Source organism: Musca autumnalis, unplaced genomic scaffold (assembly GCF_047663935.1).
Source record: "Musca autumnalis isolate F117 unplaced genomic scaffold, ASM4766393v1 scaffold_4, whole genome shotgun sequence".
Lineage (NCBI taxonomy): Eukaryota > Metazoa > Arthropoda > Insecta > Diptera > Muscidae > Musca > Musca autumnalis.
This window is the reverse complement of record NW_027411977.1, coordinates 223,840,707-223,865,290: the sequence shown is the minus strand read 5'-3', so window position 1 is coordinate 223,865,290 and position 24,584 is coordinate 223,840,707. Positions and strand designations below refer to the sequence as shown.

The following is a 24,584-nucleotide window of genomic DNA, read 5'->3' as shown; positions in this document are numbered from 1 at the left end:
AAGCATAAAGCTCGGATCGGGACCAAACTTGTTCCACAGGTAGGTCTCGTTACCGTGACAACAAATATATATAACATTTATTGCGGCAGTTCATACTTCCCGAGATATGGGCCTCCGAAATTCCCGTGTTAAAGAAAATCTTTAATTAAAAAAATGTTCCCGTTCCCTAGATTAGCTCCTGTCCATAGGAGAAAGTCATAAATCCACGGCCAAAGGCCGGCTATACATATAGGAAAGATATACATAGGAAAGATTATACTATACATATAGGAAAGATATTTGGTCTGTTCCAGAACTGCAATAATCTACTAATTTTTACTATTTTTTCCGATAACATAAAGGAAAAAATGTTATCGTAGTAAAAAATAGTAGCTTCTTGCAGGTTCTGGAACAGGCATTATAATTGTATCCGAGCTTAATGCTTCAACTCAACTTGCTCCCAATAAACTACTGAGGAACATGTCCAGTTTAAGCCGCACTCGTGGATCTCTTTGTCACATTAACAACGATATTTTTTCTCTTTGAAAGAGTGCATACTTTTTTCAAAGATCCGTACGCAACGTTGATTTTATCTCGTTCTAGATGAAGACAACCGGGGCAGTTTCGTTATCGCTGTAAAGCTATTGAAGTCTATCACCGGTTACGCTACAAGATCTCCTCTGGTGTCTTGATTGTCTTTCAAAACAAGCATGCTTTGAATAATCATATCTCGGTATGTGTGAACGTTGAATATGAGTCCAAAGCAAGACATTGGCAAAGAAATCCACCATGGCGCATTAAAACTGTTAACATTTTAACATATTGATTAGGTAGATATTTTACTATTTCACGTACCTATTACAAGATTTTTATCCATTTTTACCGATATCAATTGACAAATCATTCCAAACATATTTATTTGTGTATCCATTGCTGCAATTGTATATTTTAGCTTTTAAATTTTTCACAGAAAATACGTGATTCTGGTCCAACAATTTTAAGAAAAAGAAACTCTCTCTCAACAGGAAACGTGGAAAATGATATCTATCGATAACGATAATAGAGAGCAGAGTTGCCACTAGCAAATTTATTCAGGTAGATCGACGATTTAAAGCAAAAAAACCTTTTGCTGTAACATAATCGGTCTGTTCCAGAAAAGCTGCCAAAAAATTGACTATCGATAGTACCGATTATATTTTAAAAATTAGATATCGATAGATAATTTTGTCTCTCGATATTAACTGATTAAAAATCCTTAACCTAAAATCTATTGAAATGAACAGAAATTGAGCGGCTCTTCGGTTTTGTACATGTGAGAAAGTGAAGCTGAAAACACATGCAACGTTTGAGTAAAGTTTTGTGTTGGGCGTTGAGAAAAAACAACAACAACAGGACGGCGCCGATACCAAAGTCCAGCGTTTTTGTGTTTGTCGTCATATATGTGGATGTGTTTTCAGCTTAAGTCCGTAGTCAAACGTACAATTTTTTCGGAAAAATAAAATGCCTGTCCCAGGACCTGCAAGAAGCTACTATTTTTTACTACGATAACAAATTTTATGATATCGAAAAAATAGTAAGAAATAGTAGATGGTTGCAGGGATGCCAGATAAGTTTGGTCGAAAATCGGCACTTTTCGGGTGCCGAAATCGGCAAAATCGGCAAAAATTTTTCAAAATCGGCAAAAAATCGGCAAATTAAAAAACATTTATTTCAGTTCCAATTATCGCTTTATTTAATAAGCATAAGTTTAAAAAATAACATTTTAAGTACAACAAAACAATTAACAATTCATAAAACAAGGCAACAATTCAAAATATGTATGAATATAAATGGTTTTACCATATACATATCGACACCTCCAAATAATAGTATGCTAAGTCTAAAAAGTGAGTTTTGCAGGAGAAGCTCTCAAAGTTTGGAAATTTCTTTGACCTTCAGTACTATGCTAAGTAAATATTTGTTTATAACTTCTGTTCGGATTGTCCGATTATTACCAAAATTTGACAGAATTTAAGTTAAAGGACGTTAAATACGTTAAATATAAAAATGTAAAGAACTTGAAAACATGCTAAGTCGACTTAGCATACTATTGTTTGGAGGCGTCGATATGAAGTATATATTTATAAGTACATGAGATCAATATATTTTCAATTCAGTCAAGCTAAACAAAACTAATACAAATATTATCTTAAAAGGTTAACTAATAAGGTGAAATGTTGGTTTACAATAAAATTCAATTTCATTCATAAATGCTCTGTTCCAGAACCTGCAAGAAGCTACTACTTTTTACTACGATAACATTTTTTCCTTTATGTTATCGAAAAAAATAGTAAAAAATAGTAGACTCTTGCAGTAGTGGAACAGACCAAAATATTTGAATTAAAGTTTCGTAACAAATCATTTTTAATGACAACATCATAACAGTTGGACTTATTTAATTTTAAGTAGTCTTTTATTTTAAGTAGTGTTTAAGAGAATTCCTTCCATCGACTCCCTAGCTAATCGATTTCGACACTTGTTTTTATTTAAATTCACTTGGCTAAAAACTCTTTCCACATTTGCTGAAGAATGTGGCAAGACTAAAATATGTTTAATAAATTTGGACAAAATAGGAAATATTGGTTCAGAATTTGCACATATTAATTCACACACTGTTTTCCAAAATTCTAGCAACTCTACGTTTTTATCTTTAAACAAATTTCTGTAATTTAAACGTGAAAGTTCGCGTGATTCTTGCTTTTCGTTCGCATTCGTATTCCTTTATAATGTCAAAATGAATCTTCTGTGTCATTTATTATAAAACTTTGATTTATTGAAGATACTCGTAGGCACTTAAATTTATTTTCAAAATTAAACCGCTTCAAAATCTGATCACAAAGTTCAATTTAAAAGTTTGTGCAGTTTTTAATTATTTCCACTAACCCACTTCTCGACAATTTCGTTTTTTTTAACAATTTCCTTGATGAATATACTGAAGTACACGTTTTGGTAATCAAGAAAAATTTTATTATTATTATTAATCAAACTACTCTTGACGATATAGTTGTCTTTGTTATTGTACCAAATTAGTGCTAGCAGCCACAATTTTCATACAAAACGTAAATTTTATGTGAACAAGTTGCCTTAACTAAAAATCGGCATTTTAGGGGTAAAAATCGGCAAATCGGCATTTCTATTTTTTTGGACTAAAAATCGGCAAAATGCCGATAAATCGGCAAATCTGGCATCAGTGGATGGTTGCAGTATTGGAACAGACCAAAATTGTATTTTGTTTTTGTATTTTTGAACGCACACGCAACACGCAGTTAATTAGGTAAAGGCTTAATAACATCAATAGTCTGTTCCAGACCTGCAAGAATCTACTAATTTTTATGTTTTCGATAATATAAAGGAAACAAGTAAGAAAAGCGTTAAGTTCGGTCGGCCCGAACCCTCCATCACAAATTTCAGCCATTTCGGTGGATTAATGTGGCAACAACCTTCAAAATACCGAAATTCGGAAGGTACCGTTCTATGGGGCTATATGATGGCGTGGACTTATAGCTACAAATTTCTGGGGGAAAGTTTTATACGCCTAAAGAAGACTAAATACTAAATTTCAGCCATCTCGGTGTGATAATGAGGCTAAAACGTTCAAAATATCGAAAATCGGGAGATATTGTATTATGGGGGCTATATCAACACGTGGACCAGTTTAAACATTTTATGGTAGAAATGTTTCTTAGCCTCTGGAAACACAAAGTACAAAGTTACAACCGATTCTTTGGTCAAATGGGTCTAATACATTCAAAATATATTAAAATGACGCGTACTTTATAAGGGGCCTTTACCAAAACGTGGACCTATATAACCCAACTTTGGTAGGAATGTTTTCTGGCCTCTGAAGACACAAAATACCAAATTACAAACAATTCTGTGGTCAAATGGGTTTAATATATTCAAAATATAGCATTTCCAAATTAAATGAAACCTTTTCCAAATTGAATGAAACCTTTTCCAAATTGAATGAAACCTTTTCCAAATTAAATGAAACCTTTTCCAAATCAAAAGAAACCTATTCCAAATCAAATGAAACCTTTTCCAAATCAAATGAAACCTTTTCCAAATCAAATGAAACCTTTTCCAAATTGAATGAAACCTTTACTTTTATTGAAAGAAAAAATCCAGAATATTTTGAAAAGAGAAAGAAATAAAAAATTATATGGATTTTCAAAGATTTTTACTTAAGTTCTAATCTTAAGTAATGACATAAAAATGTAACTCGCTGCATGTTTTGGGCATCAAATAAGGTTATAGCGAAATAATCCTAAAGAGAGAATTTAGGTTTAAAAAGTTCCTAATAACACTGTGACACAAAATGGAGGTGAAAATCTGGGGCAGACATAATTCCTTTTGGGGATGAAAGCCCTTGGTGAGTATATTAAGAATCCCGAAGGGCGGATCTGTCCTTGAGTCGAAATTCCGAGTTATCGCGTGATTAAGTTTCTGCTGAAGCCCATATGAGGCATCTGAAATTAACGGTATATCTTTGTTAAAAGTTGTTTTAGCTTATTTATGAAATGACTTGTCTTCAGTCAGATCGAATGAGGATTATTTTCGTAGAGCATTTCGACCTTCTAACTCGCTTTCTTCAATGTCCTTTTCGTCTCTTATTTTAAGAACCGCTATCAAAGTACCACATGATGACGTTTTTACCTTCGAAATGTTCTTCAGAAAATGTTAGGTACGACCCTGATTGACAGCTAATCGATTTTGTAATCATGGTCTGTTGTTTGAGCTGTTCGATATAATGATCAATCACGTCAACGGTATCACGATCTATTGTCCGATCGCGTAGTACGACTCTGGCACACAATTTTATTTTTGAAAGTTTTTTTAGGATAATTTTTATGCAATAGCTTAATAAGTAAACGAATACACATAACGATAGAATTAAACCGGTGTAATTTAAAATATTTAATGCCATATTCAGCAATGTTGAACCCAATAGTAAACGCATTTTCAGAAATAAAATTGTGTACCAGAGTGGTACTAAGCGATCAGACAATAGATCGTAATATCGTTGACGTGATTGAACATAGCAACCAACATCTCAAGAAACAGGACTGCTCCAATTATGTAATGAGAATGTCCATTGAAAATTCCACAAGCAGCAAATCGTGAACCACTTCATTAGGTAATACAATTAGTGCCTGTTATTATATATTAGCAATTTTTAAACCTTAATTCTCTCTCTAGCATTATTACGCTATAACCTTAATTGATGCCCAAAAATTATAAAACGTTTAAGTTCAAGGAAGCAAAACATGCAGCGAGTTGCACTTTTAGGTCAATACTTATGATTAGAATTTAAGTAAAAAATTGTTGATACCCCATATAATTTTTTATTTCTTTTTTCAAAATATTCTGGCTTTTTTCTTTCCATAAAAATCAGTGTTCGAAAATAAACACTATGATATCGTACCGTACCGTTCTGTACCGTACCAAGGTGGATAGGTACACAACGATAATGTACCGTACCGGTACACAAACACTAAAAAATATTTTAGTGATACTGTACCGGAGCACAACGAAAATCTTACTGTACCGACAGCGGTACACTACGATTTTTAGTGTACCGACTGCGGTACGCTACGATTTTTTAGTGAACCGACTGCGGTACAGTACGATTATTGTAGTGTACCACTGGTCGGTTCACTAAGACATAACGTACCGGTAATGTACCGCGAAGGTGTGTTTTTGAATTGTAATGAAAAATTATATGTATGATGTTGTTGAGAATAAGGGCAAGAATAGTAACTTAAATTACAGTCAAAGTACACATTAAAACATTGTTTTTAAAATATTATTTGTTCTTTAGTTAAATAATTATACAGTTTTTACAAGTAGAAAGGGGTGACAATGTGTCATAAAACCATTTCTATGAATGGATAAGAATAACGTTAATATGTTGGTGTCATCAGGATGTTTATTTTCGGCAAAAGTCAATTCATAAAATGGTTTGTCTGTTGTCCAATCCACATGCATTTTACCTACTACCTGAACCAACAAAACAACCACAGTCGGATCACTAAAAAATCGAAGCGTTCCGGTGTTCGGATGACTAAAAAATATCGTACCTGTAGTGTACCACACAGGTGTGCTTTGTGAGGAAATGTTAATTTTTTGGCGATAAGTGCAGGCATAGAAATAAAATTCAAATTCTGTGGTTTTCTGCAAATAGGACTGTTTTACGATTTCAAAATAAATGTAATAAAAACATAGAGAAGTACCATATCAATGAATGTTCTTGTTTCTTTTTTAACACGTGTATTTTTGGAATTTGGCGAAACCCTTCTTTACGCATTTACAGGTAATAATATTATTGAAAAAATATTTTTTTTTTACTTTATATGAAACAGTTCCTTATGAATTTTCTTCAGTTTTCCTTAAACGTTGAGTGAATAATTACCAAAAAATGCCAAGACAAAAAAATAACGTTCTTTATAATATGTTTAATACAAACGAATCTAACGAAATAGTGTGTAATATTCAAAGTTGTGAAAATAAAATTTTATGTGCACATTCCGGAAATTTAGAACGGCACTTGAAGAGGTCGCACCCTGATCTATATGCATCATACGTCGAACAAAAGCATGTTAAAGTTTCAGAAAATAGTGTCCAAACCGTGTTAATACAAAAAAGTGTAAATCCTAAAAAAATAGAACTGGCAATAGTGGAACTATTCACCAAAAATGGACGTCCTTTACACATGGCCGAAGATAGTGCCTTTAAAATTTTAATGGAACCAGTTCTAAGCACACTTGGAATAGCAGTAAATGAACATAATATAATGGAGCGTATAATCGTTTTTTCAAGGAATATTAAGACGGAAATATCCAATGATTTAAAAGGAATATTATTCTCTCTTAAAATTGATGTGGCAACCAGAATGGATTTCAGCATGCTCGGGATCAATGTACAATACATTAAAGGCGGAAAATTCAATATTAAAACTTTGGCAGTAAAAGAGCTGAAGTCAAGACATACCGCTGATTACTTAAAATCTCTTATATTGGAAGTTCTATCGGAATATGGAGTTGATGCCCGCAACATTTTGAGCATTACCACTGACAATGGATCAAATATGTTAAAAACGGTAAAAATGCTGAACTCAGATTTACAATTGCTAGTGGACGAGGAAGTTCTTGATGACGAGGATGATAATGATGTCGATTGCCAAGAAACAATTAATAATATAGAGTCAATTGACTTTACCTCTCCCTACCAAATTATTAACGTTCGTTGTGGAGCCCATACGTTACAGCTATGTGTGAATGATGTTCTCAAACTTCCAGCAATAAAAGACAAAATAGAGAACTTGAGATAAGTCGTCAAAAAACTACGAAGTAAAACGTATCTGAGTATTCTTAAAAATGGACTCCACAAAAAACCTATAATCGACTGTGCAACAAGATGGAATTCAACATACAATATGGTTGTAAGACTGCTGGAAATGAGAGAGATGGTAACTTCATTAAGCACGGAAAATGCTGAATTATAAGTTAGTTCTGATGACTGGTCTTTCGCAAATGAGTTTGTTGGACTATTCAAACCTATTTACACAGCTACAATGAAACTGCAAACTGAGCAGCTGTGTTATAGCGAATTATTTGTTATAATAATGGATATTACGTTCCAAATTGATGCTTTACCGAATACAGAAATGAAAACGGTACTAAAAGAGTCATTGAAGGCAAGAACGGATAAACTTTTGGATAACGAACTCTTCAATGCAGCTGTGTTTTTGGATCCACGAATTAAAGTCTGTATAACGAGGGACCAGAAGCAAAGGGCGAAAAAGTACATAGAGTCATTATATAAACGTATCAACTCAATTGAAGGTAATTTTGCTAAATTAGTTGCCTAAAATACATATACATGTTAATCCCTTTTTATTTTCTAGAATCAACAGCATATAATACAGTCGGTACAATACCAGATGAAATCCCGTCAAGAAGCACATCCAGTACAGCGAAATCTTTTTCTGAATATTTGCAAATTATAGATCCTACCACATATGCATCGAATTTCTCAAATCTTAGAAATTTAGAATCCGAATTCTCTATTTATGAGCGACAACCTAGGTTACCTCTAAATGGAAATGTTATGGAGTATTGGGATTCTCAAAAAAACATTATTAGTGGTATTGCTAATATTGTGCTGGCAATTCCATCAACCCAAGTAAGCGTGGAAAGGTTGTTTTCAGCCATGAAGTATGTTTTATCGGATCAGCGTAATCGATTATCAGCACAAAACTTGGAGCATATATTAATGGTAAAAGTAAATGGCATTTTCAATTACCAGTTGAGCTGAGATTGAGTCCCCTGTTTATATACATATTTAAATTTTTTAATATGTTTATTCTGTTGATGTTTTACAGTCTGTTTCAGTATGTCGAACCAAAATGAAAACGAAAGAAAAACAACAAAACTCGTGTATGATTTTTAAATTTTGTAGTTGTTTTAAACAAACACAATGTCAATAATGTCATGAAAACCAAAGTTTACTGGTTTTTCGTTCGCAATCATTTTATTTCGACATAGTAAAACAAGCCCTTAATGTTGATATGTTTGAATTAATTAAAATTAACTATAAAAAATAAAAATTGCATAAAATGTAAAAACCGTTTGTAATATGGTAACAAATCAAAATAAACAAAATGGTAAGAATATGAGAATAATGCCTCAAAAACTCAAAATTCAGAGGGTTTCTTCTAGTGGTCCAAAAATTAGATAGATTTTCTGGTATTGGTGCCACCAATAATAATTATTTTGCACCAGGGGACTTTTGTCGAAAATAAACCTCCTTATGACGTCAATTAGAAACCTCATACTGGTGTTAAGATAAATACATACCATATTGAAAAAATCATATTAAAATTTATGGTTTGGCTACAAATACTTTTAAATGTGTAAATAAAAATAGCTTTGAAAAAACTTTATTGATGAGCGATCACCTTTAGCGGGCACTGTTTACTACAAACAAAATACATGGGTATTTTTTATTGGTACATGTAATGTTAATGTGGATTGTATAGCAAATATTACATTTTTCTAAATAATCTTTTTCGCAAAAAATGCTAATGACACCAAAATACTAACATTATTTTTTACTCATTCATTAAATGATTTTATAATTCACGAGTTTTCACTCTTTTCTACATATCATAAATGTCTAGGTGCCTAACTTGGTAAACAACACTAAGTAATTTTCTCAATAGTTATAAAGGATTAAAATGTAATTAATTTATATAACATTGACTTTTATTTATTATACTTGCCTCGTTTGCCTAGAAAGCATATACCAATTCATATTTCCTCATAAATAAAAAAACGTGTGGTACATTACCGGTACGTTATTTTTTTAGTGAACCGACCAGTGGTACACAACGATATTTTAGTGTACCGACTGCGGTACGCTACGATTTTTTAGTGTACCGACTGCGGTTCACTACGATTTTCGTTGTGCTCCGGTACGGTACGCTAAAATATTTTTTTAGTGGTTGTGTACCGGTACGGTACACTAAAATATTTTTTAGTGATACCGTACCTGGAGCGGTACGTTATTTTAGTGTACTGTTTCTTTTCGAACACTGATAAAAATAAAGGTTTCATTCAATTTGGAAAAGGTTTCATTTGATTAGGAAAAGGTTTCATTCAATTTGGAAAAGGTTTCATTCAATTTGGAAAAAGTTTCATTCAATTTGGAAAAGGTTTCATTTAATTTGGAAATGCTATATATTAAAATGACGCGTACTTTATATGGGGGCTATAACAAAACGTGGACCTATATAACCCAACTTTGGTAGGAAAATTTTTTGACCTCTGGAGACACAAAGTACCAAATTACAACCAATTCGGTGGTAAAATGGGCCAAAATTCCTTAAAACGACGACGCGTCATTTTGTATGGGGGCTATACGAAAGCGTGTACCTACATAGCCCGCTTTCAATACCAAAAGTCCTACGTAAATATAACATATTTTCCCAAAATTTCATCAACCTACGTCAATCCGTTCGGACGCTAGAGTGATTTCCACAGACGGACATGTAGAATTGCACGCTGATCAAGAATATATATACTTTGTGGGGTCTACAATGATTATTTCGAGTAGTTACAAACGTAGTGACAAACTTAATATACCCCCATCCTATGGTGGAGGGTATAAAAATGTTATCGTAAGCTGTGTTCCTTTACTTACCTGAGGTTACCATTTTAACCATTTGTTACCATTTTAACCATTTGTTACCATTTTTAACCTGCAAAGCGTCCCTTAACCCCGAAAAGTGGCAAAACTGGAAACAATTTTTAAGAGAGTAAGAGGGGAGAGAGAGCGAAAATGGCTTTCTCTTCTACCACAGGCTACCAGAAAAATTTCTGCAGGTAGAAAATGGCAGAACTGATTTTTCGACTTTTGTTTGACGATTGACCGAAGAAAAAGTCGAACACTGACAACACTAAATTAAAAACTGTGAAATAAAAGACGAAAATTGATTTTTTTATAGCTCTGTTCCTTTACGTGCAAGAATCTTCATGTTTTACCACTTTTTACTCGGAAAGCGTTCCTTTACTTTAGACACCGTATAATTCATATGGGAGCAGTTTACAACTTTTACTACTTCTGCCGGTTTTACTATTTTCAAAAGTAAAGGAACAGACCATATGTTTTTTCTGACATTGCTGCCGTTTCTTTACTTTTCTGGTAAAAATGTTCATGAGAGAGCAATTTTGAACAATTTTGACACTTTTCTCTTTTACCACTCTTGCCATTAAAAAAGTAAAGGAACAAAGCTTATGAGAGCGAACAACGTGATTAAAATCCTGGTATGAACATGACATTATTTATTTCGATAAATACTTTCATTTCTTAGAGATGGGACACATTTTATCGTCGTTCGGAGAACAAGGCATTTGGTCTGTTCCAGAACATGCAAGAAGCTACTATTTTTACTACGATAACATTTTTCCCTTTATGTTGTCGAAGAAATAGTAATAATTAGTAGATTCTTGCAGTTTTGGAACAGACCATTTATGTTTTCGGAAAATATAGTAAAAATTTCGATACCATAAAGGAAAAAATGTTATCGTAGTAAAAAATAGTAGCTTCTTGCAGGTTCTGCAACAGAGCATGTGTTTCAAAACCAACACAATAACAAAATTGGTCCGTTCCAGTACTGCAAGAATCTACTAATTTTTACTATTTTTTCCGATAAAATAAAGAGAAAAATGCTATCGTAGTAAAAAATCGTAGCTCCTTGCAGGTTCTGGAACGAAGCAAATATGTGTACATTTTCCAAAATTTGAGAATGATTAGTTCTGTTCCAGAACTAAAAAGTTTTAACAATTTTTACCACTTTTACACTTTTTACGTTCCCGTACACAAAATTTATATGAAAATCGTTTACGACTTTTACGAATTTTACCACTTTATAAAGTACGGGAATAGGCTACATGTGTGAGTTTTTGAAGACTGATGAAAATCAAAATAGTTTTGATTTCAAAATGAACCCCCATCAGTCTGGGTGAATTGTATTTATTTTCAAATTGTCAATAAACAATTTTGAAAAACAGAAAATAATTTTGGTGTAGGAACACAAAAAACGTAGAATTCATTCATGTTTGGAGGAGAAACTCAAGATTTTTAGACTTGACTGATGGTTCGTGCTACACACTTGTCAGTCACACATACAGAAAAGATAAATGAATGGGGGCCTTTAGAGCAAGCTACCTACTTCTGTTGGGTTTACTTCCCTTTGTGATAACAAAAAATCAGTGTTATCGTTATCGATAATATTGAAAAAATGTACGAACGATGTTCAAAAGAAAGAAGAAGAAAGAAGCTGTCATTCCGCATTTGTTTTCTGGCAGGAGTAGGAAAAAAGAGCGTTTAACAATGGAAATTATTTTGCAACAAAATTGATCTTGTTTAAACAAATACAAAAAACAGCTAAATTATAGGCTGTAAGGCCTGCTAATATTAAGGGAATAATATTTGTCATAAAACGGCAGAAAGTAGTGTAGTTTTTCGAGTTAATATGGCATCATTAAATATAAAGCCTTTAACTGGAGTGGGAGGAGGTAAGTCTAGATGTCTCAGCTTCACATTATCTTTGTTACGCCTCTTCCACATATTTTGATAGGCACTACAAATCTTCTTTCGAATCTACCTGCGACGGCAGAAAAGAACAAACAATGGCAACGTGAATTGCTGATGGAACGCATACGTTCTCATTCGTCACAGCACAAAACCTTTCCGGAACTCTCCAAGGCTATGCGCATGGGAATGCTGGAGAAACGTTACCCTCTAGACGCCGTGGAAAAGGCAAATCTACAAAAATGTCTTGATAATATGCAACATTGCATTAAGGTCACCTCCCGTCAAGGATTGGTGGAGAGATTAGAAAGTCTTTCACGCCAGTTGAGTTTGAAATTTTCCGATGACTCAAAGGCGTTGTTTATATCCACGGATATGTTTTATTTGGAGATACTTTTGGACTCGAATGGTTCACTGACTGATGTTAAGGTGCATCATGAATCCAAGGTGGAGCAACAGTCTTGCAGTGAACTGGTGGATTGTTTAAATCGTGGTGACTTTGCTGATTTTACAGCACAGTTGGAGGGTTTCTCATCGATATATCAACTAAATGCCGAATCCAAGGTTAAGATAAAGGCCTACGATGCCATGCAGGCCATGGAAACGGATTTGTATAATATTTTTCAAATGCAAAACTTCTCCAAGGATGCTGCCCAGGTTTTGCAAGATTCTGCAGTGGGTATTGTAATGCAACGTCGTGGTGGTCATCCGATGCGTTTGGTATACTTTGTCTCACCCTATGATTTAATATCGGTGGAGAGTAAAACTCTGCAACCCATAACATTGGATACATTTAACAATAAAAGTATTGGATTTAGTGTAACCGTCAATCTGGAAGCTTCGTCAGCCAACAAGTTGCAAATATTACCCACTGTGACATTTTCAAAAGATCCTCAAACTGGTATGGATATGCCGGTATTTGCACCATTGACACAAATGAATTCAATGCTGTTACCGGCCACATTTGTTTTACGTTTAAATAAACCTCTGCCGGTTTGTTACAACACTCTAAGGGCAATGGGTTTGTGTCCAGCAGCTGGAAATGAAAATAGTCCCACTATGTCATCATCTTCGGCACTGGAATCACAAAATAAACCACCGATAATAACGAATATTATGAGTTTGATAATACAAACGGCATCGGAACAACAGACGAAAACTAATCAAAAGGGCTTATTTGTCCATCTGCCGGATCAGACGCATTGTTATTATTTTACCGAGAATAAATTAATGAAGGTGGGTAGATTTCTGAGTTTTTGTTATTGTATGAAATTAACTAAAATTTTCTTTGCAGTCCACGCTTATCCATTCGGTACCTTTCACAGAACCTTCTCAGGTCCATAAGATTTTGGAGTTTCTTAAGAAAATGGCATTGTTTTACTCACTTTTGGCTAGCTGTGTAAGACCTCAAGCCAAGGTGGCTGTTGGTAAGTTGTAGAACTGGAAGATTTCATTGGGAATCTTCTTCTTTCCTCTATGAAAAAAATAATGTACTCGCTATAAAAGTCACTTGTAGAACGTCTTCCCTATACGCAAAACCTTAAGAAAAGGAAATCATCATTGAAGTGGTCCTTTTACGAAGGCTTTCTATAGTAAGTGGACCTCCTAAGAAGGTATTCTATAGTAAGTAGACTTTGTATGGAGGTCTTCTATCTTAAGTACACCTTCTATTAAGGTCTTCTATAGTAAGTGGACCTTCCATGGAGGTCTTCTATAATAAGTGGACCTTCTATGGAGGTCCTCTATAGTAAGTTGACCTTCTATAAAGGTCTTTTACATTAAGTACACCCTCTATGAAGGTCTTCTATAGTAAGTGGTCCTTCTTTGGAGGTTAAGTACACCTTCTATGAAGGTCTTCTAAACTAAGAGGAACTTCTATGAAGGTCTTATATAGTCAGTGGTCCTTCTTTGGAGGTCTACTGTGGTAAGTAGACCTTATAAGTAGGTCTTCTATAGAACGGATGCCTTCTATGAAGGTCTTCTATAGTAAGTAGACCTTCTATGGAGGTCTTCTATAGTGAGATTACCTTCTATGAAGGTCTTCTATTGTAAGTGGACCTTCTATGAAGGTCTTCCATTGTAAGTGGACCTTCTAGGAAGATATTCTATAGTAAGTTTACCTTTCTTTAAGGTCGTCTATAGTAAGTGAACCTTCTATGAAAGTCTTCTATATAAAGAGGACCTTCTATGAAGTTCTTCTATAGAAGGAAGACATTCTATGAAGGTCTTCTATAGCGAGAGAACCTTCCATGAAGGTCTTCTATAGTAAGTGGACCTTCTGTGAACGTATGTAAACCTTCTATGAAGGTCTTCTATAGTAAGATGACTTTATATGAATTTCTTCTTTTGTAACAAGACCATATTTGAAGGTCTTCTATGGTAAGAAGACCTTCAATAAAGGTCGCCTATAGTAAAAAGACCCTCTGTAAAGCTATTTTATAGTAAGACATTAAAGGTTTTCTTCCATTAAGGTCTTCAGTAGTGCGAATACCTTCAATAAATCTTAACGAAACTCTTTCTTCTGTCTTTCAGATTTAGAATCCACCACCGTGTTGGAGGTCAATGCCATTTCATTCCAACAAATCTCCGTGGCTCTACAACATCCCTATGAAGAATCTATGGCCACAGTAGAATTCGATTTACGCAGCGGAAAACCTCAATGCAGTATCTATAGCATTAGCCACAATTATGAGTTGCTATCAATCAAATTGACGAGTATAGCTCAGAAATGTCTCTCCATACCGGTAACAATTCGGGCACTGCTAAAATTTTGGGATCAAGAACGTATGAATATGTTTCAACGTAATATGAGTGGAACTCCCACCACTGGAGCGGGAATGGGTGGTGGTTCCAATATTTCTGGAGCAGGAGGTGTAGGCGGAGGAGGAGTTGGTGTGGGAGGTGCAGGAGGTTTAGGAGGCAATGCACACAGTTCATATGGAAATTTTAATATAACTGGAGCTGGTACAAATGATCCAGGTGGTGGTGGTGGCGGTGGCGTTGGTGGTATGCAGCGTATGTCTGCAGCAGGTGGTTCTATGTCTAGTGGGGTCAATATTAAAATGGAACCCAATACGGCGGGTAATATCCAGCAGCAGCAACAAAGGTCGCTGGGTATGGGAGCAAGTGCTATGGGTGGTTTATTGCCACAAATGTCAAATGCTTCGGCCGCCGCCACTGCCGGTTATCTAAAGTACAAAACTGAACTTAAGCAGGAGGATTTTCATGAGAGCCCAAAGAGTCAAAACACAACCATTACAACAAACTTAGCAACCGATTCCTTGGCTGCTAGCAATTTAATGCAATCTAATCTCGAAATTAACTCTTTGGGCCATCATCAAACACAACAACAGCTCCAGCAGCAGCAACAACAATTGGAACAACAGATTGCAGAACATGAAATTGCCGATAAATATAAAAACATTTGGAAAGATAAAACCGCAAGTCTCAAGAATACGGTTAGTATAACACCCATTAATGCGGATAACACCAATCCGACGGCAGCAACGGCACCCACTACACAGTTGGATGTGAAACGTACCGGAGGCATTGAAATTATACCCTTGACGGGACAGGGTAATAATTCAAACAGCCCCATAAATACCGGGGGTGGTGGTGGTTCCGGTACAATTACCATAACCCCAATTAATGCGGGGTCTTCTTCGCCCGCCCACAACAATAAGGACAAGAAACCTTCTAGTTCACCATCGTATAACCCGAATAACTCTTCACCAGCAATGGCTAATATCAGTAGCTTGGTAACAAATGCCAACTCCTCCGCTTCCCTTGTCAATACCTCCACCTCCTCCTCTATGACTTCGTCAAGCAGTAAACGTAACTTGGATGGTGGCTCCTCCTCCTCAGATGGCCAAAAAGACAAGAAACGAAAGAAGCGCAGAGATGATTCACCCATGGGACCACCAGAGAAAATATTCTCAAGACAAAATTCACCCGCCGGATCCAGTGATGCCAATTCCGTGGCTAGGAAATTCTCCTCCCCCTCATCTTCGCCCAAAGGCTCCTCGGGAGGTTTATTGGCTTCCTCGGTTGCGGGATCTTCACTATCGGCCAGGCCCAGCCCCAAACATTCACCTGTCTATAGCAGTCCCAAACACAATACCGCTTCGAATAGTCCCAAATCACCATTTGGCACACATTCACCCAAACATGGCTCCTCGGGCAAACCCAGCATGTCCACCTTGAAAAGTGCCGCTGCTGCCAGTCCCAAGGGAGATAAATCATCTAGTTCTTCAGGCTCCTCCATAACGGCTTCATCTGTACTTAGTAGTGCCGCCTTGGTACGTTCCATGGCAAATTCTAATACTTCCTCGTCCGTCGGCTCCTGCTCAATTGGTTCTTCTTCTTCATCCTCATCATCATTGGCTAATACAAATGTTGTGGCAGCTGTCAAATCTGCTGCAGCCGCAGCTGTTAAATCTAGCATGGGTGTCAATTCCAATCAAATGCAACAAATGAAAAATGTGCCCGGTCTAAACTTAATGTCTGCTGCATCAGCTGCCGCAAATTTTAATACCGGTGTCTCCTCCAGTTCCAATTCGGTTTCTGCCATGGATTTGAATACAGCCATGCGTAAAGGTGTTACCACTGCGGTAAGTCACCTCATTACAGTTTAAACACAGTTTTGTTGCTTTGTTTTTATTGGCTTGCATATTAACGTTGCTATTCCCAAACCCCCAACCCAAACCACAATCACCTTTACTTCCACTTGTGTGTATTTTGTTTTGTATTGGTCACTCCTATTAGTTGCCTTTATACCTCTTTCTGTTAAGAGTTATGTAAAAAATGCTATAGCCTTAATTGATACCTAATTGATTTTTATGTACAACAACAAAAATAATAATATTGCAATTAATTTAATTTAAAAAGAATGAAAAAAATATATAAAGACAATTTTGTTCCTATAAAAGCTTTTACTTGTAGTTTGTTTAACATGATTATTTTGTCGGCTTGTGTTTTTATTTTTCTCCTTATGAGTTGGCAAATTAACAAAAATAAATCTTTTGGTTTTGTTCCTTTTCTGCTGCCCACTACTTTTGTTTTTGTTATTGTTTTGTTTGTGGTAGTTTGTTGGATAAAATTGAAAGTTTTGTGCCCTTATGGATTTTTGTAACTTTTGGACTTGGTTTTATTTTGGTTGAGGAGTAAAAAGCATGCATGTGTATTATTTCATGGAACAACGGAGCAAGTAAGCTTTTTGGTGCATCCCTTGCAGAAGTCCGTTGCGGAACATGTGTCGATAATGAGCATCTCTTGGATCGGTTCGATTTTTTTGCCACATGTAGTCCTTCTTATCATGCTCACAACGATATATAGTAGTCCAGGGGAAAGTCCATACTTCCTGAGATATGGGTCTTGGTTTTACTTTGTCGCCATTATTTTTGTCGGATCGGAAAACTTTATATCATTGTGATCAAGATTTAGTTTGAATTTTGTAGCATAGGTAGTCCTTCTTTCCTATGATACAAATTTCAAACCGATCCGAGGTGTGCTCCTGAAATATTTTCCGAAAAGAAAAAGACCCATATCTTGGGAAGTATGGACTTACCCCCGGAAAACTATATATCATTGTGATCAGTATAACAAACACTACCAGCGCAAAAAACTCCCAACCCGATCCGAGAAGTGTACCTAAACTACCGCTAATTCGAGGACAAACGAAAGAGATTTGATTTTTAGAAGCGAAACTAAGAAAATTATGGATTTTTAGGCATATTTATTTCTGATGCATTTAGTTGCATTTTCGAGGAACCATGCATGAGTGTGCAACTGATATATTTTGACGAAGTTTAAAAACTACAAAAAATCTGACGATACGGAAGTCAGCCAGAGACGTAGGGAAGAAAAAGACCCTGACTGTGAACAGCAAAAGACCTCCTTTTTTCCTAGCAGCTTTTGCGACTGTCATAGGTGATGCTGGACAGCTTGAGACCACCTGCTTTTCGGACTTCTCAACGTGAGAATACTTCCTCTCGAAGCGCATCACGAAGCGAAGAAAGCTTCAATCTTACAAATTTGTAGCAATAATTTGCCGCTCTTATCCTTTCGTTCCCGAGCCTTACTTGCTACTATTGATGGTTGGAGATGTGGGAGAGTAATCGATCACCTTTTCATCTAGAGCTTTATCCGTCAAGGCGTCCTCCTAGGGAAGGATAGGTCTGTTGGCTCGACCGAGGCTCCGTTGTATTGCAAACCTGAAACACCGATGGGCACGTGTTCGCTTAACACCCGGGCGAAAGGGTCTAATGAAGCACACTTTCCGTACTTTCCGTTTGAAATGGTCTAACGTAGCACCATTTCCCTTGGAAAGGGTCTAAAGAAGCACCCTTTCCCATGAGAAGGGCCTAAAGAATCACCCTTTCCCATGGGAAGGATCTAAAGAAGCACCCTTTCCCATGGAAAGGATCTAAAGAAGCACCATTTCCCATGGGAACTGTCTAAAGAAGTACCCTTTCCCATGGGAAATTAGCACCCTTTCCCTTGGAAAGGATCTAAAGGAGCACCCTTTCCATTGAAAAGCATCTAAAGGAGCACCCTTTCCCTTGGAAATGATCTAAAGAAGTATCCTTTCCCTTGGAAAGGATCTGAAGGAGTACCCCTTTCCCTTGGAAAGGATCTAAAGGAGTACCCCTTTCCCTTGGAAGGGGTATAAAGAAGCACCCTTTCCCATGGGAAGGGTCTAAGGAAGCACCTTTTCCCATGGAAGGGTATAAAGAAACACCCTTTCCCATGAGAAGGGTCTAAAAAAGCACCCCTTCCCATGGGAAGGGTCTAAAGAACACCCATTCCCATGAGAAGGGTCTAAAGAACACCCTTTCCCATGAGAAGCGTCTAAAGAAGCACCCTTTCCCATGGGATGGGTCTATAGAAGCATCCTTTTCCTTGGAAAGGGTCTAAAGGAGTTCCCTTTCGCTTGGAAAGGGTCTAAAGGAGTTCCCTTTCGCTTGGAAAGGGTCTAAAGGAGCACCCTCTTCCTTGGAAAGAATCTAAAGGAGCACCCTTTCTCTTGGAAAAGGTCTAAAGGAGTTCCCTTTCCCTTGGAAAGGGTCTAAAGGAGCACCCTTTCGCTTGGAAAGGATTTCCCTTTCCCTCGGAAAGGGTCTAAAGGAGCAACCTTTCCTTTTGAAAGGGTCTAAAGGAGCAACCTTTCCTTTTGAAAGGGTCTAAAGGAGCAACCTTTCCTTTTGAAAGGGCCTAAAGAAGCACACTATCCCTTGGAAAGGGTGTAGAGAAGCATCCTTTCCTTTTGAAAGGGCCTAAAGAAGCACACTATCCCTTGGAAAGGGTGTAGAGAAGCACCCTTTCCCTTGGAAAGGGTCTAAAGAAGCACCCTTTCCCTTGGAAAGGGTCTAAAGAATCACCCTTTCCCATGGAAAGGGCCTAAAGAATCACACTTTCCCATGAGAAGGGTCTAAAGAAGCACCCTTTCCCATGGGAAGGGTCTAAAGGAGTTCCCTTTCTCATGGGAAGGGTTTAAAGAAGCACCTTTTCCCATGGAATTAGACCTTTCAAAGAACACCCTTTCCTATGGAAGAGTCTAAAGAAACACCCATTCCCTTAGAAGGGGTATAAAGAAACACCCTTTCCCATGGGAAGGGTCTAAAGAAGCACCTTTTCCCATGGAATTAGACCTTTCCAAGAACACCCTTTCCTATGGAAGAGTAAAGAAACACCCATTCCCTTAGAAGGGGTATAAAGAAGCACCCTTTCCCATGGGAAGGGTCTAAAGAACACCCTTTCCCATGGGAAGGGTCTAAAGAACACCCTTTCCCATGGGAAGGGTCTAAAGAAGTACCATTTCCCATGGGAAGGGTCTAAAGAAGCACCCTTTCCCATGGGAAGGGTCTAAAGAACACCCTTTTCCATGGGAAGGGTCTAAAGAAGTACCCTTTCCCATGGGAAGGGTCTAAAGAAGTACCCTTTCCCATGGGAAGGGTCTATAGAAGCATCCTTTCCCATGGGAAGGGTCTAAAAAAGTACCGTTTTCCCAAGGGAAGGGTCTATAGAAGCATCCTTTTCCTTGGAAAGGGTCTAAAGGAGTTCCCTTTCCCATGGGAAGGGTCTAAAGTAGCATCCTTTCCTTTAGAAAGGGTCTCAAGAAGCACCCTTTCCCTTGGAAAGTGTCTGACGAAGAAGCGACTTTGAGTTAATTGACATTTCTCCATTTTGGTTATATTTTTTCTTCTAGAAAGTTTGAGGTTAGTTCAGTTCGTCTTTACGAAAAGTTGCTAATTTTTTTTTTTTGATGTTATTCAAGACACTATTGTATGTCTGCTCCTTTCATGCACCTGTGTTGCAATGTAAGCCAAGTAAGTATCAAAAATAAAATATTTACTTAAACAAACATCAACAAAGAGATTTGGAGAAATGCCAAGTAGTAAGTATGTTGGTAAACATGCATGTAAATGAGGTTAGAAATGTCTAATAATTAATACCCTTATTGCTGGCTGAAGAATTTTCTGTAGCTGGTATTCTCCCTAAACATACTGCCCCACCATGATTCGGATTATGGTGTGTACGCGATCCCCACGTTATGGGGAGGTCGTCCCCTCGGTCGGCAGGGGCGGGTAAGTGTGGCCTTGGGAACGTTCGAAAAAAAAAGTACGATACAATTAACAAAGAATTTTAAGAAAAGAGAAGAAAATTTTCCAAGAATTTTTAATTGCGAAAAACATAACCTCAAAAAATATAAACAAGAAAATCCTCAAAAATGGTAAACAAATTTATACTGCTGGCAAGTGAGCGTGTGTATGTGCGAATGTATAAGTATATAACTAAGGTAGTGTATATTTCACATAATCCCCTTATAATTGATGCATGTGGCAAAGTGTTGTTGCATATATGGCAATTAAAGGAATATGTATGTATGTGCATACATAACCTCAAATTAGAGAGAATTTGTTTTTGTAGATAACATATTGTGCATGCACTTAAATTTAAAATTATGTTTTATTTAATTAAAAAATTTATTGTAAATTTACTTTTGTTATCAATGCAAAATATTTGTTTTTTTTTTTTGTCTTTTTCTCTTTCAATTGTCAAACTTCTACTACTTGTTGTTGTTGTTGTCCTTCTTCTTCTACAACTACATGCTACTACCACTTACTGTCTGGTCTGTTGGCAATTAATTGTTCTACTTTGGATATTTGGGAAATTTCCCATTGATCTCGCATTTGTCAGGTTAGTTTGATGACGTCGACAGTAACTACAGCAACAATATCCAAATCTCCAACGTTGTCGGCGGTGGCGGGGGACTTGGGGGAACGGCAACAGGACAAGGTCAAACAGCAACGGTCACAGGTAACAGTGCCAATGTCTCACCCTGGCATCAGTAGTGAGGAGAAAATGGGTGGTGGTAAAACGAAACCAAACAATAATGAATATATGGTTAAGACAAGTCAAGAGGGTTTAAAAATGACCATCAACAAAACCAGTTCATCCATAAGTAAGGTTTCTAGCACCAACTCTTCCTCCTACTCTGCCTCCTCATCAGCATCATCATCTTCATCCAGCAGTGCAAATTCAAGTAGTAAATCCTCCAGTTCAAAATCATCACAACGTTTGGGTTCTCCTTCTATTCATGGAACCGGAAGCTCAAGTTCCACTTCAAGTAAAAAGGCCCATACTGGTTTGAAACCTGGGGTATCAAGTGGACCGGCCTCAAAGAAGTCGTCTTCGTCATCATCTTCATCGAGATCATCATCTACAACAAAACACACCTTTCAAAAATCCAATTCCTCTGGAAGTCTAAGTACAAAATCCTCATCATCCTCCTCCACGTCATCATCTTCAGGTGGTTATGGCCTCTCTAAAAGTCACAGTACAAACTCCTTTGGAGATTATTCCAGGAAATCTTCAAAGAAATCCCACAGTGCTTCCACCTCACCGGCATTGCCAACACCCTATACCTCATCATCACATTCCCAGCCGGCCTCACTTTTAGATCATCAGGCAGATATGTTGAAAATTCTGCATTATGCCTCACCCACAATGGCCGCCAACATGGAGGGTTTTATGAAAGGTTTAAATTCAAAATTTCAAATACCAAAATTATCACAACGTAATAATACAAGTACAACAACAACAGCAGCAGCAACAAGTACATCAAGCAGCAGTATCACAAATCCAGCAGCTGGAAGTACAATAGCAGCAGCGAACTCTGGCAGTGCCACACAATCATCTGTATCCGTCCATATTTTAAAATCACCCGCCACAACCAATCAAACATCATCATCATCAGCGTCCTCCTCAACATCCTCTGCATGCACATTAACCTCAAACTCAAATAAATCCACACCACTGAATTTCCTTAACTCCAATACAAAGACATCGGCGAGTACAGCATCACACATTGGCGATGAGTCACTAATGGCGGTGCAAGGACCCAAAACCACACCTCCCCTGGCAAGTAAATGACAGTGTCTGTTGGCTTACTTTGGGACTTATTTGTTACCTGTCGCGCCTTCGCAGCCGCCATACAAAGTCAATAGCTTGGCATAAATTATTCTCCCCTATCTCGTTCATTGTGATGTGATTTCAATTTGGATCCTCTTTAAGGATTTACAATTGCAACCAATTCATGGACCACGGAATCACCTGTTTGATGTTTAATTTTGAGCATTAGTGATGTAAAGGCTTAACGTTGGCCTACCATTCTAAGCACAAGCCTCTCAAAAGTGTTCTTAGGCAATTTGTAGTTGTGTATTTTTGGCTTAAATTATATTGTTGTTGGTAATTTTGTGTTTTCAAAATCTCTCATTAAGAAAATGTAAAGAAGAAAATTAAGAAGAAAAAAGAAAATGAATTTTGTTATAAGAAAAAAATTAATATTTAATAAAAAAGCGAATAATTTTATTTTAAAAAATGACACGGATTTTCAATGGGCATTCATTATTCAAACAACAGACCACCAAAATGGGAATTTTTTAATATTTTTCAGGGACCAGCAGACTGCGGAGAGGACATTCTAAAGGTAAAGATAATAAAAAATGTGGATTTTTTAAAAGAAAATTTTCAAATTCCTCCTCCAAAAAAACGTGAATATTTAAAAGAATTTTTTCAAGTTCTACCTGAAGACAAAAAGTGGTTTTAAAAGAATTTTTCCAATTTCCTCCTAAACACAAAACGTGGATTTTTTAAAAGAATTTTTTCAAGTTCCTCCTGAACACAAAACGTGGATTTTTTTAAAGAATTTTTTCAAGTTCCTCCTGAACACAAAACGTGGATTTTTTAAAAGAATTTTTTCAAGTTCCTCCTGAACACAAAACGTGGATTTTTTAAAAGAATTTTTTCAAGTTCCTCCTGAACACAAAACGTGGATTTTTTAAAAGAATTTTTTCAAGTTCCTCCTGAACACAAAACGTGGATTTTTTAAAAGAATTTTTTCAAGTTCCTCCTGAACACAAAACGTGGATTTTTTAAAAGAATTTTTTCACCTTTCCATAGACCACAAAACGTGGATTTTTTAAAAGAATTTTTTCGCCTTTCCATAGACCACAAAACGTGGATTTTTTAAAAGAATTTTTTCACCTTTCCATAGACCACAAAACGTGGATTTTTTAAAAGAATTTTTTCACCTTTCCATAGACCACAAAACGTGGATTTTTTAAAAGAATTTTTTCACCTTTCCATAGACCACAAAACGTGGATTTTTTAAAAGAATTTTTTCACCTTTCCATAGACCACAAAACGTGGATTTTTTAAAAGAATTTTTTCACCTTTCCATAGACCACAAAACGTGGATTTTTTAAAAGAATTTTTTCACCTTTCCATAGACCACAAAACGTGGATTTTTTAAAAGAATTTTTTCACCTTTCCATAGACCACAAAACGTGGATTTTTTAAAAGAATTTTTTCACCTTTCCATAGACCACAAAACGTGGATTTTTTAAAAGAATTTTTTCACCTTTCCATAGACCACAAAACGTGGATTTTTTAAAAGAATTTTTTCACCTTTCCATAGACCACAAAACGTGGATTTTTTAAAAGAATTTTTTTACCTTTCCATAGACCACAAAACGTGGATTTTTTAAAAGAATTTTTTCACCTTTCCATAGACCACAAAACGTGGATTTTTTAAAAGAATTTTTTCACCTTTCCATAGACCACAAAACGTGGATTTTTTAAAAGAATTTTTTCACCTTTCCATAGACCACAAAACGTGGATTTTTTAAAAGAATTTTTTCACCTTTCCATAGACCACAAAACGTGGATTTTTTAAAAGAATTTTTTCACCTTTCCATAGACCACAAAACGTGGATTTTTTAAAAGAATTTTTTCACCTTTCCATAGACCACAAAACGTGGATTTTTTAAAAGAATTTTTTCACCTTTCCATAGACCACAAAACGTGGATTTTTTAAAAGAATTTTTTCACCTTTCCATAGACCACAAAACGTGGATTTTTAAAAGAATTTGTTCACCTTTCCATAGACCACAAAACGTGGATTTTTT

The 24,584-nt window shown here is 36.3% G+C and overlaps 2 protein-coding genes across 3 annotated transcripts; both read left to right on the top strand.

Annotated features, from left to right (window-relative positions):
- The first annotated feature begins 6,535 nt into the window (after window positions 1-6,535).
- On the top strand, window positions 6,536-8,496 carry LOC141403261 (uncharacterized). Its single transcript, XM_073985447.1, has 4 exons — window positions 6,536-7,323; window positions 7,369-7,486; window positions 7,556-7,862; window positions 7,925-8,496. Exons 1-4 carry the CDS (start codon window positions 6,731-6,733, stop codon window positions 8,332-8,334), a joined length of 1,428 nt encoding a protein of 475 aa, XP_073841548.1. The 5' UTR covers window positions 6,536-6,730; the 3' UTR covers window positions 8,335-8,496.
- A 3,329-nt stretch (window positions 8,497-11,825) lies between these two features.
- MED1 (Mediator complex subunit 1) lies at window positions 11,826-22,996 on the top strand. 2 transcript variants are annotated; one of them, XM_073985936.1, is made up of 5 exons: window positions 11,826-12,098; window positions 12,161-13,350; window positions 13,409-13,541; window positions 14,647-16,724; window positions 21,318-22,996. In XM_073985936.1, the coding sequence occupies exons 1-5, from the start codon at window positions 12,056-12,058 to the stop codon at window positions 21,465-21,467; spliced, it is 3,594 nt and encodes a 1,197-aa protein (XP_073842037.1). In that variant the 5' UTR covers window positions 11,826-12,055; the 3' UTR covers window positions 21,468-22,996. The 2 variants fall into 2 exon arrangements, with proteins under 2 accessions (XP_073842037.1, XP_073842036.1); XM_073985935.1 differs by having other exon boundaries at window positions 11,832-12,098; window positions 21,313-22,996.
- Window positions 22,997-24,584: the final 1,588 nt, after the last annotated feature.